Genomic DNA, 14,677 nt, shown 5'->3' on the forward strand with positions numbered 1-14,677 from the left:
CTAAAGAAAATTTTCTCCTGACGGACTGTGGAAATGTGTCTGATCTCTCTTCCCACTATTTTCCATAGTGCTCTCTATCTTATTAGATATGCAAGGTCAGGAGCCAGAAGGGAAAATGTTAAACTGAGGGAAAAGTTCAGTTCTAGAAAGGAAATGATCAGCTAACATCCTTTCTGATAAAGGACTGATTAACATCTCATACAAAACACAGACTCCAAGGCCAGAAGGGACCACTGTGATCTTCTTGTCCAACATCTTGTGTTAAACAGGCCTTAGAACTTCACCAAAATAGTTCTTAGAAAATATCTTCTAGAAAAAACACCTGATCTTGATTTAAAAATTGGTAGTGACAGAGACTCCATCAAGACCCTGGGTAAACTGTTCTAGTGGTTAATTACCCTCATTGTCAAATTTGTCTTGCTTCAACTTCCAGCCATGGAATTGTGTTATACCTTTCCCTGTGTGTGGATACTTAAACTGTAATCAAATCACCCCTTAGACTCAAAGGAAAAGAAGATCACTAAGGTATGTTTTCTAATCTTTTAACCACTCTCATGGCTCTTCTCTGAACCCTCTCCACTTTATCAACATTCTTGCATTCTGGGCACTAGAGCTGGATGCAGTATTCCAATAGCAGGAATATCTACTCCTCTAGATTCCTGTTTGAGCTACAGCATCACATTGGAAGCTCATGGTCAGCTGATTTTCCTCAGAAATGGTAAACTGGAAAAAGATTTATGGGTTGTGGAAGATAGAGTTCCCTAGCCTGTAAGTAAGGCCTTTGTTCCTAGATGTATAAATTTAACCATATTAAAATGCATATTGTTGGCTTATGGGCCATTTACCAAGTGATTGAGATTGCTCTGAATCCATGATCTTTCCTTATTTACCACTGCCCCATTGTGTGTGTGTGTGTGTGTGTGTGTGTGTGTGTGTGTGTGTGTGTGTGTGTGTGTGATCTGTATACTTTGTAGTTTTACACATCCTTAATTAGAAATCATTAGAGGGCAAGGCCCAGGATCAATCCTGGAAACACTCACTTGATGATAATTCCCCCTTTATTTTACATTAAGACCTCAGTTACCCAGTTATTAAATTCATTTAGTGTGTCATGTCATACAAAGTCAAATACCTTAAAGGCTAAGTATTCATTTACACTTATGTTTATCAATACTTGTAATTGCATAAGTCATAAAAGATCTATTTTCCATAAACCCATGTTGATTTGCATTAAATTATGTAACCCTCCTGTAATTCCTTATTAATCAAGTCCCATATCAGCTGCTCTATTATCTGAGCTGGGATCCATGTTGAACTGACAGGCCTATAACTACATAGGTCAACTGTAATTATGTATATGGGTATGAGTTAGAAATACTTATTACTAACTGTTTGGCCATATCTGATGGAAATATAGACTACCTCTCCATCTGTGCAGAGATGGCACAGCCCATTAATAATGGACTAGGGAAGAGATTTTCCATCATTCCACATATTGATGTGAGTAAGCCAAATTCTGGTATACAGCAGACTCCCTAGCAAACATCTTTAACGACATCTTTTCACACTGGCACTCTACAACCCTCACTTTAGAAATAGGTGGCCAGTATTATAGCTACATAGAAGAAGCCAGTAGTCAGATTCTCTCAGACCATGAGGGGGAGGGGAAAAAAATGGGCAGAGAACCTAGGAGGAAAATCTCAGGACAGTCAGTATAAGAGGAAAGACAGGGCCAAGCATGTCCTTTCAAGAATCTGAAATAGCACTGGGAAGGGAAGAGTAGGAGAGATGGAGGGGAAAGACAAGAAAAGGGCACCAAAACCAGAGTGTTAAAAAAAAGGGGGGGGGAAATGAGGCAGCAGAAAGGAAAGCAGTAGCTGGACAGCCACATACAAGTTTGTGGTAGTTTGTCCTTGCATACCAACACCACTACTGCTGCATGTCCCTCCCCTTCCCTCCAAATACAGCAACTCACATCTTTCCCTCAGAGAGTCTTCCCCTTGAGAGTTACGGCCTCTCTCTCAGTGGATACCCAGAGATGCAAGCCAGACTATTCACATGCATAAGCAGTCCATCTGTGTTCTACATTTACACTTCTCATGTCACATCTGGACTTTCAGGTATGGAAATGGAAGGGGATTTACATTTTTTCCCTGTAATGTTTGGTTCAGTTCTTAGTCTTTCAAACACAATTACAATGTTAAACTATGAGGAGGGAAGATGAGCAATAACTTTCATGGGTAATGGAAAGGTATTTAGACAGACAAGTGACAGAATTGCTTAAGGGAGAAAGAATTTGTCACCTATATTAATCATTTCCCTACAATTTTAAGCTATCCCCTGCATTTATTTAATATTAACTGGACAAAGTACAAGTCACTCTTCCTCTTTCCTATTACCAAAATATTGGTACTATGTATCCCTTATTGGGATACATTTAGCATACTAGCTGCTATTGCATCATACTTCCTCCCAGGGAGTCTTAAGCTGGTGCAGCAGAAATGTGGTTGCTTTAGTCCAAATTGAGCTAGCATTCCCATCACTTTCACAGAAGTTACAAAAAAATCCAATAAGTCAACATGGAGGTCTATTAAAGGTTACCTGTTGAGCTTGACATTGCCACCTCCTTCAGTCTCTAAGAACATGCTCCCAGAGCAGTCTGGTCCTTTTCAAATCCTTGTTGGTGAAGCAGCAGAGTGATCAGGAAGGGTAAGCTAGATTCCCCTGTCCAGCAGAGCAATCTTACGGAATTCCTCCTTGTATGGCAAAGAATGTATCCTCTCCCCTTCTACAGGATCCAGTTCTTGAAAAGTTCTAGCCTTATTTTACCTTAGCTGTTGCCATTCAGCTCTCTTCTTGGTGTGGTTAGAAACACTCCTAGTAGTAGGATGAGGGATGGATAGGTACACTTCCAACACTGCCTGCATCTATGAGTCTTGGACCAATAGTAGCCAACCTTCAAAGCTTTGGTAATTGTTAGACAGAGCATCAGTCACTCTGGCAAGATGCTCTTCAAGTCCATTTTGTGCAGGGGGGGTGGGGGTTTGATCAGCCATTCCTTGTCTCCACTAATACAATAGTATCAAACCCCAAGCATAGAGCTGGGGCTTCAGCTCCATCCATCCGGTAATGTATAGGTCTATGAACCTCAACAACTCAATCTCATTTCAGATACCACTTTAGATTGTTTCAGAATTAGGATTGGGCTGTTTGGTTTTTGTGCATTAGGACCCAGCAAACAGAGTCAACATCCTAAATTTGTAAATGGGCCACTTTTTGAATGTTGAGACCTTAGTGTTCTGTGATAGACTCCAGGACCAAATATTAAAAATCCTAGAACTCAAATGTGGAAAATTCATCTGGAAAATACCCCCCATACTCAGCACAGGCAGTAAAGTTGCCTACATTTTCAAACACACAGTTGGGCAGAAATGGATAATAAGAGGCAAAACAAATTATATTTATGCTGGGAACAAATCTGTGCTAAAACACTGAATCTGAGTTACTGCAACTAGGTCAGAAGGGCATTTAAAAGCTAGTTGGTCACCACTGTGATTCTAGCTGTAACATTTAACTGCACACTAGAAACAAGTTTGTGAAGGGAAGAAAAAGAGGGATGTAGAATGTCATCCTGCAAGCTGCAGAATACAAACATTAAAAAGGATGAAGAATGTACTGCAAACAAAATGCAAGGAGTAATGTATACACATTACATCTTTTGAAATTAGAAAATCCACATCCTGTCTTACAGACTGATTATCCTTACTTTTGTTAAAGGTTGTGTCTACCCAACTGCTTTACATGGCAAACATTTAAAAAGGTTCCCATTAATAGATGTAGACTAGAACTCTGTACATAACTTTAAATGCAGCAATTCTTATCTCCAAGTCTACCTTTACTGTAAGGAAAAAAAGACTAGTTTCCATTCTTATGTAGTGTGCCCTTTCCCATCTTCACTGAGAAAAGGACAGAAGAGAGTGGCAGATCTAATGGACTTTCACTAAAAAGAAAGTATGAAAAACTTCATAGTAACTGCCTGCAGAAGACCCTACATTACTAAGTTTAATTCATAAAAAAGACTTTATTTATGAAAGATAATGTTCTGTCTTTCCAAAAAAAAGTCAGTGCTTTTAAAAAAGACTGGAGATTTAAGTCTTCAGTATACAGTACCACTGTTAACTAGGAATCTGACCACAAGCTTGATGAACAGTGGAAGGGGCAATGGAGAAAAGAAACTTACTATAGTTGTCATCCAGTTGCTTATAAACTACATTCCATACAAACTAATTAGAGGTAAATATGGAGAGTAGTCTTAAGTAGGATGCAACATTTGCTATGAAATTGGTGTTTACTACTAATAAATGAATACCTCTCTCAATCAATGCTGGTTCCTACAGAAGGTCAACATCGCTTACAGCAGCAACGGTTTCAGGCCAGTACTGTGCTATTGTGGGGTTAGGAGACGCAGTTCCCTGGTTCTACTTACTCCTACTGTGGTTCCAGTTCATGTCTGTGCCATTCTGGCAAAAAGGCCACAAATCCTCTCATACCTTAAGGACTTTCTTCACAGTTAGAGAAGGGGAGGATCACATGCAAGCAGGCAGAAGCCAAGCACTGTGGATATGTGGTAGGTACAGGCAGAGTTTAAAGGCACCTCCAGAAGTTACAGGCAGCCCTATCTTGTGTTTTCCATCTTAGGATAGTGGCTGTGGGTCAGTAAGGAAAATTTGTTTAAAATTATGCAACAGTTTCCTCTTATAGCAACTTCCTTCTGAAATTGCTACATAATACCACCCTTCCTTATGGTAATAATGTTGCTGTTGATAAATAAATGTTGGTGTATCAAGTAAAAAAGTAGGCTGTTATTAGCAATGTGTTATCTTTAAAGGAGAGTTTCACAGAAAAAAGTTATACATTACTGACTCTTGGTAACAGAAGCTTTTGTCTACACAGTTTGAAAAATACACAGGTAGAGAAAACTAACAGTCACTATCAGATTAGCTAATAAAACAGCTAGAACAGAAGTAAGCTATTTCACAGTAGGCTCCATAAGTGAGAAATGCAGCCATGATAGTTATTGATAGCCACACTGATCTGTATCAATTACAAATCGAGCTAAACATTAAAAAACAGACACTGAAAATGTTTAACTGGTCCATTAGCAACAGCTGTTTCATTTTAACCTCTCCCCTTTACAGCCATGCACACCTGGAGTACATGCCCCTTTTAGGTTAGGGGGTTTCATTAAAGATAGTGCTACAACAGCCCCTGGAAGTATTCAGATTAGTGATAGCCATTTCTACAACTAAACTGGCTACTTGTATAATCCTAGGCTTGAGCTGAAGACATTTTGTTTCATGATCTGACTAGCCCTCTGCCTAGAGAGGAATTGCTAACTTTCAGATGTTAAAGTGATTGATCGGAAGAAAGTTGTGTATGTTTATGTACTCCTATACTAGTTAGTGACTGTAGAACATTTTAGTTAAACTAATATTTGCCTGTATTGTGGAAGGATGCCATTGGATTTTCATTCTTGTGTTAAATGAGATAGATGCTACATAGAGCAACAGAGGTAGTTTACATCAGTAATCTATTTGAGACTCCACTACCTAGATCACTCCTCAGAGATGCCTCCCTGAAGCTTAGAGAGGTCACTAGGAAAGCATGTCTGCCTCTTCCAGAAGCAGAAACGGCTAGATGTCACCATAACAATAAAATCAGCCACAGAACTACTCTTCCTTGTATGACAGGACAGTGCCTTCTCCCCCATTCCTAATTGGAAATGTTGCAACTTCTATACTCAAAGAAGGTAGACATGCGCATGCCTTATCTGTTATAACAGTGCTTCGCCATACCTTTATTTGTAGGTTTGCCCAGCTATACACCCCACCATATTATATATTCTTTCAAAAGAAAAACTGCTTTGATTGCAATTTTACACAAGGATCCTTTAAACAAGTATCCCAGTCAAATAATATATTTGAAACTAAATGTACTATCACAGGAAAGACGTTTGCCTTTGCATCTCCCACAGAGATCTTGACGATGGGGTCTCTTGGGGTCCACATGGCGCACTTTCACAGGGCAGGTGCATCTGGTCTGCTTACAGCTCTAGAAAGAAGCAAGGATGTTGGAGGAGAAAGCACCTGAACTGCAGTGATACAGGCAAGGCAGGAGAGATCTGCAAGCTTAGGGGAGGGAGCAGTATTGGCTGCAGTAGTTTAGATTATAGCCGGCTCAGTGCAGGGAGGAGTGAGGCTACTGACAAAGCCTCACACACTTGTGGTGCTAGAGCACAGCTGGAGTTCCCAGGCTTTACTGGAAGGAATGGTGGTGAAGGCCCCACAAACCACCTCTCTGAGGTAGGCCAAGTTACAGGGCTCCCCAGTGCCCTAGCCCCAGGGGGCGGTGCTCACCTGGCAGGTGATGTCCTCCACGCGGTAGGGGTTGTAGGATTTCTGACATGTCCGGCAGAACTGCCTGAAGTAGACCTGGAGGAAGGGGGAAGGCAGGTCAGCGGCAATCAGCGCCCAGGGGGCAGAGGGGCAACCCAGGAGCACCAGGCCTACCTTGTTGGTGCCCTGCACACACCACACATAGGCGCTCTCCCAACGGATGTTGCAGTCCTTGCAATGGTAGTAGCCATACTTCTGCTCCAGAAACTGGGGGGAACAAGGGTTACTCAGCCGCGGGCAAGGAGCCAGCCCCCAGCCTGCCCTGCCCCCGCACCCTGGGCCCTACTGGCCACCGTGCAAAGTGCGACCCCGCCGCCCAGAATCGCGGCTGCCCCAAGGCCAGTCACTCGCGGCCCCGCCCCCGGGCTTCCCGCCACCCCCTGCCCTGCAGCGGCAGGCGGTGACCCGGCCCTCACCTGGAAGCGCAGGCGGGTCTTGCCCTGCCCCGGCTCCTGAGAGGCTGCGGCCTGGGGCTGCCCGGCCTGGCGCTCGGGGGCCTCCACCGGCCCTTCCTGCCGCGGGGCAGCTGCCTCCTCCTCCTCCTCTGCCGCCTCCTGCTGCTGGGGCGGCCGCGGCTCCTGCGGCTCCGCGCTGCTCCCGGGCGGCTGCTCCCAGCTGGCCCGCACGGCGGCCGCCTCCGTGCGCTGCTGCTGCGGCTCCTCTTCCTCGGCGGCCGCCTCCTCCGGCTCCTCCTCGGCCGCCTCCTGCCCCGCGTCCTCGGGCTCCTCCAGGAAGGTGGTGAGTCTGCGGGACGCCATGGGCGAGTAGACGGCGATGGTCCGCGGGAAGCGCACGGGCCTGGCGGTGGTGGTGGCGGGGCTGCCTTGCTCCTGCTCGCGGGGCCGCAGCGAGGGCAGCCCGGGGGCCGGCCGCCGCCGCAGCAGGGTGCGGGGCCCCAGCGAGCACTGCACCGAGGCGTCCTGCCGCGGGTTCACCTGCACCCCCACCTCCTTGGTGTTGGCTTTGCGGAGCCGCGGCGTCAGGCTGGGGTTCACCTGGGACAGGATCGCCTTCAGCTGCGCCCGCTGGTAGTTATCGAAGTACTCGGCCGCGGCCGCCGCCGCCGTGTCCCCATAGCCCGAGAAGTAGGTGCCCCGCTGCCGCCAGGCGCCCGGGGGCCCTTTGCCCTTTGGCGGCTGGTAGCGGTAGGAGTAGGGGGTGTAGGCTGAGTACAGGTAACTATCCATGGCCTCGTCCGCCATAACGCCTGCCCCGTTAGCTGGGCCCGCGGGCGCCGCTTTAAATACCCCGCCCTGAGGCGGGGCGGGCAGGCTCAGGTGCACGTCCCCTCCCCCCCAGCCACCTGAGCGGGCTGCTGCCATTGGCGGAGGGGCAATGAACCACCTCGCCGCGGATTCCCCGGCGGGGATCGCTGCCCCGGGAAGCCCGCGGGGAAAGCAGGAGGATGGGAAGAGCCCGAGGGCCAAGGAACATAGCAGAGGTGGGAGGGGAGCCGCGGCGGCGGCGGGGACGCAGAGCTCCAGGCAGGTCTTTGATACAAGTAAACCCCTTGTTGGTACCACCCTGCTGGGTTCTCTCTGTCTCTTAAACGTCCTGAGTCTCCCTTCCTCTGGCCCTTGAGTTACAACTCCCGTATCTGCCCGGCCAGCCGCCGGGGGGCGGGGGGGGAGGGGGATCCTAGCGGCTGTGCCGCCTTCATGTGAGCTGGGGGTTTAGCCGGAGCGTTTTCTTTGGAGCAGACCCGGCGCATTGATTGAATGGATTGGTGAGATTCCCGCGGGAGCAGCAAGAGGCTGCGTGCCGCAGGCAGACAGTGACAGAGCGGTGCCTGTGACAGAAACAACACGCAGGGGAATCCAGGAGCACTGGGACAATGTGTATAGTGGGGCTGCTGACAACCTTCAACCAAACTGTAAACCCTGTGTATGACGGAAACCAGGTCAAGCCAGGGGGTGCACAGCACCCCCAGTTCCAGCACCTGTGGATGAATCTGTGAAGGAGGAAGGAACCCGTGAATTCCTTGGCTGGTACTAAACATAGGAGCCAGGGACCAGGTAGTTTAAGAAGGGAGGATTTACCTTCCCTGAAGATAAATCGCTGCTAGATACATCTGTAGATAAACGAGACCGTTACTTGCACTTCCTTTTAATTTTTAGTTATCTTTGGAGGGATTTTAATTAATGATTAATACAGCGTTAATTCATCTTTTCCACGCATTTATCATCAGAACAATAGACAGGATGTTTTTTACAACTAATAGGATGCATGAAATTGAACGACACTTTACAAATATAATCTAATTTGCTCGTTTGTTCACACCAGTGATACACAAATTAACCCTTTCCTACAAAATGCTTCATTCGTTTCTGGTACCTGTCCTTGCCTTACTTATGTCACCAAAGAGCTTCTTCGTATGAAGTTGTAGACTTATCTCGTTGTGTCACGTTGATTTTTGTACATATAAGGCTATATTTTTGAGGAAATATTCGCAACTGGCACAAGAGTAAACGTATGGTCATCTTATACACTGGGAGTAGATGGGTGGCTAATGGAGACTGGTCAGTACCCCAGCTGCCTGTTTTACTAGTTCCCAAAACATATAGCAAATACCATATATTACTGTAACTCAAGCGTCCCCTTCTGTTGCTCTGTTGTCCATCTACAGTGCAGTCTGTGCAGGCTCCATCAGAATAGAATTGTGTTCCTCTCTAGTCACTGTGCCGTATGAGGTGTCTGCCATTTCCTCCTCTTTCAGTTTCTTGTAAGAAATATCTGTGTCTTCATCTTCATTTAGGGGATCTTGTTTATAGGCATCTCTTCCGTACATCTTGTACACTAACACAAAAATCCCTGCTTCTGCAGCCTGGAAAAGTGCATAAAGCAAGGGAAACATATACATACTTCCTATGAGATGTGGTGGAAAAGTTAGTTTTAGTATAGCCGTGCAGAGCTGGACATTTTGACATCCTGTTTCCAAAGACACTGTCCTCTTGCAATGAGGTGGCAGGTGAAATAGAGTAGCTAAGCCATATCCTGAGGCATAGCCCGCTAAGGGCATCAAGAGTGCTACTAAGTAGACAGATGCAGGGATACTTGCCAGCAGCTCAGGTCCCAACATAGTGCCAGTCAGAATGAAAAGAAGCACCAAAGTCACTAAAAGGGACCACAAGGAAACCTAACAATAATGAATAATCACAATCAGATATGTCAGAGAAAAAAGAAGGGAAAACTTACATTAGAGTTGTTTAAAAGCAAATTAATTAAATACACAATTATTAAAATAGTATAAGGAAATAATTTAAACTATATATTTGTTTTAAAAATCAGCACATTTGATTGCAGCAGTTACAGCAGAAGCTTTTCCTTATATGAATAGTGAACAGACAAAATGTAATTGAAGGACATTGAAAAGACCATTCTGCTTAATTACAAATTCCCGGGAGTTTGCCATACCCTTAGCATTTCTAACACAGAGCTTATTTTAACCTATCCACTGATGGACAGATTCTGCTACCCTTTCTTACCTTGGACCTGATCCAAAATTTCAGTGGACTTTTTGAATCAGGTGCAAGGTGAATAAGGGTGGAAAAAAATCTGTCTCTTAATTAGTTTTTAACATTTATAACTTGTCTGGAATACTTTCTCTGAAAGATAGTAACAATCTGCATTACTTTGTGTAAATTTTCATTTAAAAAAGAAAATGAAGCTAAGTCTGATTTTTGCTAAAATACTTTAAAATATTACTTTTAAAGTGTAAATTGGATAAACTATTTAAAGAAATTTCATCTTGCGTAACAATGTGTATGCCAAGTTTAAGCCTAAAGGAGATATAAACCATCCAAACTGACAGTTAAAAAGGATGGTACTGGTCCTGAAATAAGATCTGATCCCATTGAATTCAATGGCAGTTATATAATTTACTTTATTTGGTGCAAGATTGGGCCCAGAGGTTGGGTCTTTTAGTTTAGTATATTCTGTGCATGCTGCAACCATTGAGTGATTTTTGCAGTATTAACCGGTTGTGTGCTGAGTGCCTTTGCTTTACCTTTGAGCATGTTTTGCTTGAAAGTTTACCTTAATTTTTAACTTTCATGTTTTGTTATTTGATGAACAGAAATATTCATCTATTCAACTATTGTTGCTTTCAACATAAATATATGTATAAAGACTTTTGTAATAGTACTTCAGTCGGGTAATTCTCTTCAATTATGGTTAGTAGTCTCCACAGCATGCTTTCACTTTCCTATCCCGATGAATTCCCTTTCCTAAACCTTTCTCTTTGCCTTGGTTGCACTTAATAATGTTAGTTAAAGTTAATAAAATGGTACATTTCTGTTGTTCAGTAAGACCATTTTTTTAAATTTGTCCTCATTCTTCCCTAAAACACCGGGTGAAATCCTGGTATCTTTGCTTATTTTGCTGAATCTTTGAAATTATTTTCAACTAACATGCACATAAATGTATTTTAATGTTATTTTTCTTATTGACTTCCATACAAATTACTTGCATGATGAAGGTTTAGTCAAAAATATAGAAATTGGTTGTGCCACGATTGATGAAAAATGCTTACTGAAAATTTGTATATTTTCGAAACAAAGAAATAATTTAGAAAACAATAACTGTTATATTTTTGTTTTAATTATTCCAAATTAAGGTAGTTGTACGTGTTACTATTTTAGTTAGGAATTTACTGATTTTTATTGCATATGGAACTGAAGCTACTAGTTCTAATGTGGATATAGTACCTGTTATAAGTATAACATTTATTTATTTAAAGCACATGCTTAGCAATGTTGTCTCATGGTTAGAAATATATTGAGCATTCATTTGTGGTTTGATCTGCTCTTGTTGCACTGAAGAAATGGCATTGCCTGTCTACTTTTATTTAGTGTTACTGTATGGAAATATTGATTCATCCTTTGGTCTTTATAAGAGAGCAAATTTTTATTTATTTATTTATTTTAAACAAAAAGTTACTTGTAGTCAACTCTAATCCTGCCTGTAACTGTTTTACAGAAAATAGTCACGCACGGGCAGTATTTTATTACTAATTGACCACAATGGGCGCTTATTCTTCTTCTTTGGAAAACAGAGAGAGAGAGATTCTGTTTAGAATTCGGAACAAGTCCTGAGGGTTTACATGAGATATGTGATGAGCCTTAATCCTATGATTTGAGTGATATCAATACAATACACGGAAGTGCTCAGTTTCTACACTGACATGCAGTCCTGATGAAACAGATACCATGCACGCTGCTGTCAATGCTGGCTCCTCTACTCTTTGCGTACTCACGATGTAGGGCAGTATTTATACGGTTTAGCAAGCTTTACCCGTCTCTTTATTGTAGATCTGTTAAATCTTCCGCCACGTGCATCTTTTCTGATCCTTTAACTAGAACATGTACATTCTGTATCCTAAAGCAGCAGCGCCCATAGTGCGGCTCCGAGAAGCAGAGCCCTTCCCCACACCCTGTGACCACCCCGGCGAGAAGGAGCTCCCTAGGGGCCTGTTCCCGAGTGGTGCTCGGCACCTCTGTGTATGTAGAAGCGGGACCCGGCGCAGCTGTTGTTACCTTGAGCAAGAGGTCGGCGACCCGTGTGTATTTGTAGCGGATGAAAACTCCTACCCCGATGGGGAGCAAAGTGCTGCATAGGGTCAGACTCACGGCCCCCAGGGGCAACAGCTGCACCAGAGGCGTGTTGATCCAGGCGCGGCTGTATATCCACAGGCACAGGGGCATCAGCAGCAGGGCCAGCAGGGTGGATGAGGCGGTCATGATAATACTGCAGGAGGGAGGGGACAGAACAACAGGCAGCGGGTCAGCACGAGCAGCTCTTCCATCAGCTGCTGGGTGGGGGGAACAATATCTGGCGGTATGAAGCCATTTAGTGTAACGAGGCACAAACCTATCGTGCAAAACCCTCTCTAGGAGCTGGGACAAGAGTCGCCCAGGGCGCAAGTAGCTGTTTGATTGCAAGTATTTCTCTCCAGTTACCGAGCAGGCTGGAGATGCTCGGATATTGGCCTGAATATGGTTGGGGATGGGGGGGGGGAGGAGTAATTGCCAGCTGTGGTTTTTTTTTGTGAAAGGAAAATTATATTTTTGCATGTAAAACCTGCCTGCCTTAGGGGGCCGTGGAGCACAAACAGAGAATAATTGCAAGTGTTCAGCACGGGTTGGGCTCCCCGCATCTCCCAGAGGCGCGCAGCCAGCGCGGGACACAACAACTCGAGAGCTCAAACTCCTTTTTGTCCCCCCAAAATTCCCCTGATGAGATCCCGAAACCGGCTCCTCTGTCCCGGTTCCCACGGGCCGCGCCCCGGAACAGGGGCAGCAAAGGCCGGCACAGACCTGATTATAAAATAGCGAAGATTTTAAACAACTGTAAACCCGACAGTCCTCCCGCAGCACGCACCGTCCACACCCCGACACATCCACAACCCCCGCACTGATACTGACCCCGGCACATCCACATCCCCCCCCCTCCTCCCCCCCACCCCCGGCACATCCACATCCCCCCCCCTCGGCACATCCACATCCCCCCTTCGCCCCCCCCACCCCCGGCACATCCACAACCCCCCTCCCCCCCCCACCCCCGGCACATCCACATCCCCCCCCCTCGGCACATCCACATCCCCCCTTCGCCCCCCCCCACCCCGGCACATCCACATCCCCCCTTCTACCCCCCCCCCACCCCCGGCACATCCACATCCCCCCTTCGCCCCCCCCCCACCCCGGCACATCCACATCCCCCCCCCCCCCCCTACCCCCGGCAATTCCACATCCCCCCTTCCCCCCCACCCCCGGCACATCCACATCCCCCCTTCCCCCCCCCCCACCCCGGCACATCCACATCCCCCCTTCCCCCCCCCACCCCCGGCACATCCACATCCCCCTTTCCCCCCCCCACCCCCGGCAAATCCACATCCCCCCTTCCCCCCCCCCCCCGGCACATCCAAAGCCCCCCTTCCCCCCCCCCCACCCCCGGCACATCCCCATCCCCCCTTCCCCCCCCCCCCCCCGGCACACCCACATCCCCCCCTACCCCCGGCACTTCCACAACCCCCCTTCCCCCCCTACCCCCGGCACTTCCACATCCCCCCTTCCCCCCCTACCCCCGGCACTTCCACAACCCCCGCAGCGGCCCCGGCTGCCTCCCTCTCCCAGCGGGGTTCGGCCGCCCTCTCTGGGTCCTTTACTCCGACAAGGAGCGACGCCTGCCCCGCCGGGGAGGGAGATGAGCCCGGCGGGGTGGGTACCTGAGGTTCATGTCTCCGTTGACCAGCAGGGACATGATATTGGAGAGGTTCCCCCCGGGGCAGCAGCCGCACAGCAGCACGGCCACCGCGGCCACCTCGTCCAGGGCGAAGAGCAGCGCCAGCAGGAAGGCCAGCAGGGGCATGAGCACGAACTGGCAGAGCAGCGCCAGCAGCACCCCCACCGGCCGCCGCAGCTGCCCCCCGAGCTGGCTCAGCTCCACGGTGCAGCCCAAGCCCAGCATGGTGGTGCACAGCGCCAGCCCCACGAACACGCTCAAACCCTGGTTCAGAGGCGTATCCCAGAACGGGGGGCTGCCCCCCGGCCCCGTGCCCGCCTGCGGCACCCGGCCGGAGGGGCTGGGGCTGCCGCTGCCGCTGCTGCTGTTCTCCGGCTCCGGGGAGAGCGAAGCGAAGGGGGCAAGAGTCCCGTTCTCCACCCAGGAGCTGTCCATGGCTGTGCACTGTGCGTGCGCGCCTGGCAGTCAGCGGCTGAGCATCTAGTCAGAAACTGCCAGGTCCCTATCGCCTGCCCAAGCCCTGGAGGAGCCGGGAGGCCCCACAAGGTGGGGACTGATAGGCAGCGAAGAGGCTGAGGAGACTGTCAGTCAGTCACCGGGCTGAAGCACTGGCACATCTTAGCCCTCCTCAGACCTTCATCCCCACCCCCTCGACACCACCACTCACAGCCAAGCACAACAGCCCTCATTCACACACATTGAATTAATCTGCCCTACACAATATAGCACCTACAACTAGACACACTGCATCTAGGATACTCACCCTACATTAGATTTCCTCTGTCTCTTACACAAGAACGCTTGCTTTTTTGTATCCAGTGTGTCTTGTGTCTGCTTTATATAGGGTGCATTCAGTCACACACTTCACCCACAGGCATAGACAGACATCCTGTTAAGAAGCTACTCCAGGCAGGGCCCATGTCTTTCTTTGTGTCTGTTATGGTGCCAAGCTTGCTGTCAGCAGTCAACCAATAATAAAAAAT

The 14,677-nt window shown here is 47.3% G+C and overlaps 2 protein-coding genes across 2 annotated transcripts; both read right to left on the reverse strand.

The window, feature by feature from the left end:
- Positions 1-4,231: 4,231 nt before the first annotated feature.
- ZAR1 (zygote arrest 1) lies at positions 4,232-7,663 on the reverse strand. Its single transcript, XM_045017554.1, has 4 exons — positions 6,872-7,663; positions 6,570-6,662; positions 6,417-6,491; positions 4,232-6,111 (listed from the first exon to the last, which is right to left on the reverse strand). The coding sequence occupies exons 1-4, from the start codon at positions 7,655-7,657 to the stop codon at positions 5,968-5,970; spliced, it is 1,098 nt and encodes a 365-aa protein (XP_044873489.1). The 5' UTR covers positions 7,658-7,663; the 3' UTR covers positions 4,232-5,967.
- Positions 7,664-8,170: 507 nt separating this feature from the next.
- On the reverse strand, positions 8,171-14,201 carry SLC10A4 (solute carrier family 10 member 4). The gene is made up of 3 exons (XM_045019206.1): positions 13,678-14,201; positions 11,990-12,200; positions 8,171-9,591 (listed from the first exon to the last, which is right to left on the reverse strand). Exons 1-3 carry the CDS (start codon positions 14,127-14,129, stop codon positions 9,076-9,078), a joined length of 1,179 nt encoding a protein of 392 aa, XP_044875141.1. The 5' UTR covers positions 14,130-14,201; the 3' UTR covers positions 8,171-9,075.
- Positions 14,202-14,677: the final 476 nt, after the last annotated feature.

This window comes from Mauremys mutica, chromosome 5, assembly GCF_020497125.1.
Source record: "Mauremys mutica isolate MM-2020 ecotype Southern chromosome 5, ASM2049712v1, whole genome shotgun sequence".
Lineage (NCBI taxonomy): Eukaryota > Metazoa > Chordata > Testudines > Geoemydidae > Mauremys > Mauremys mutica.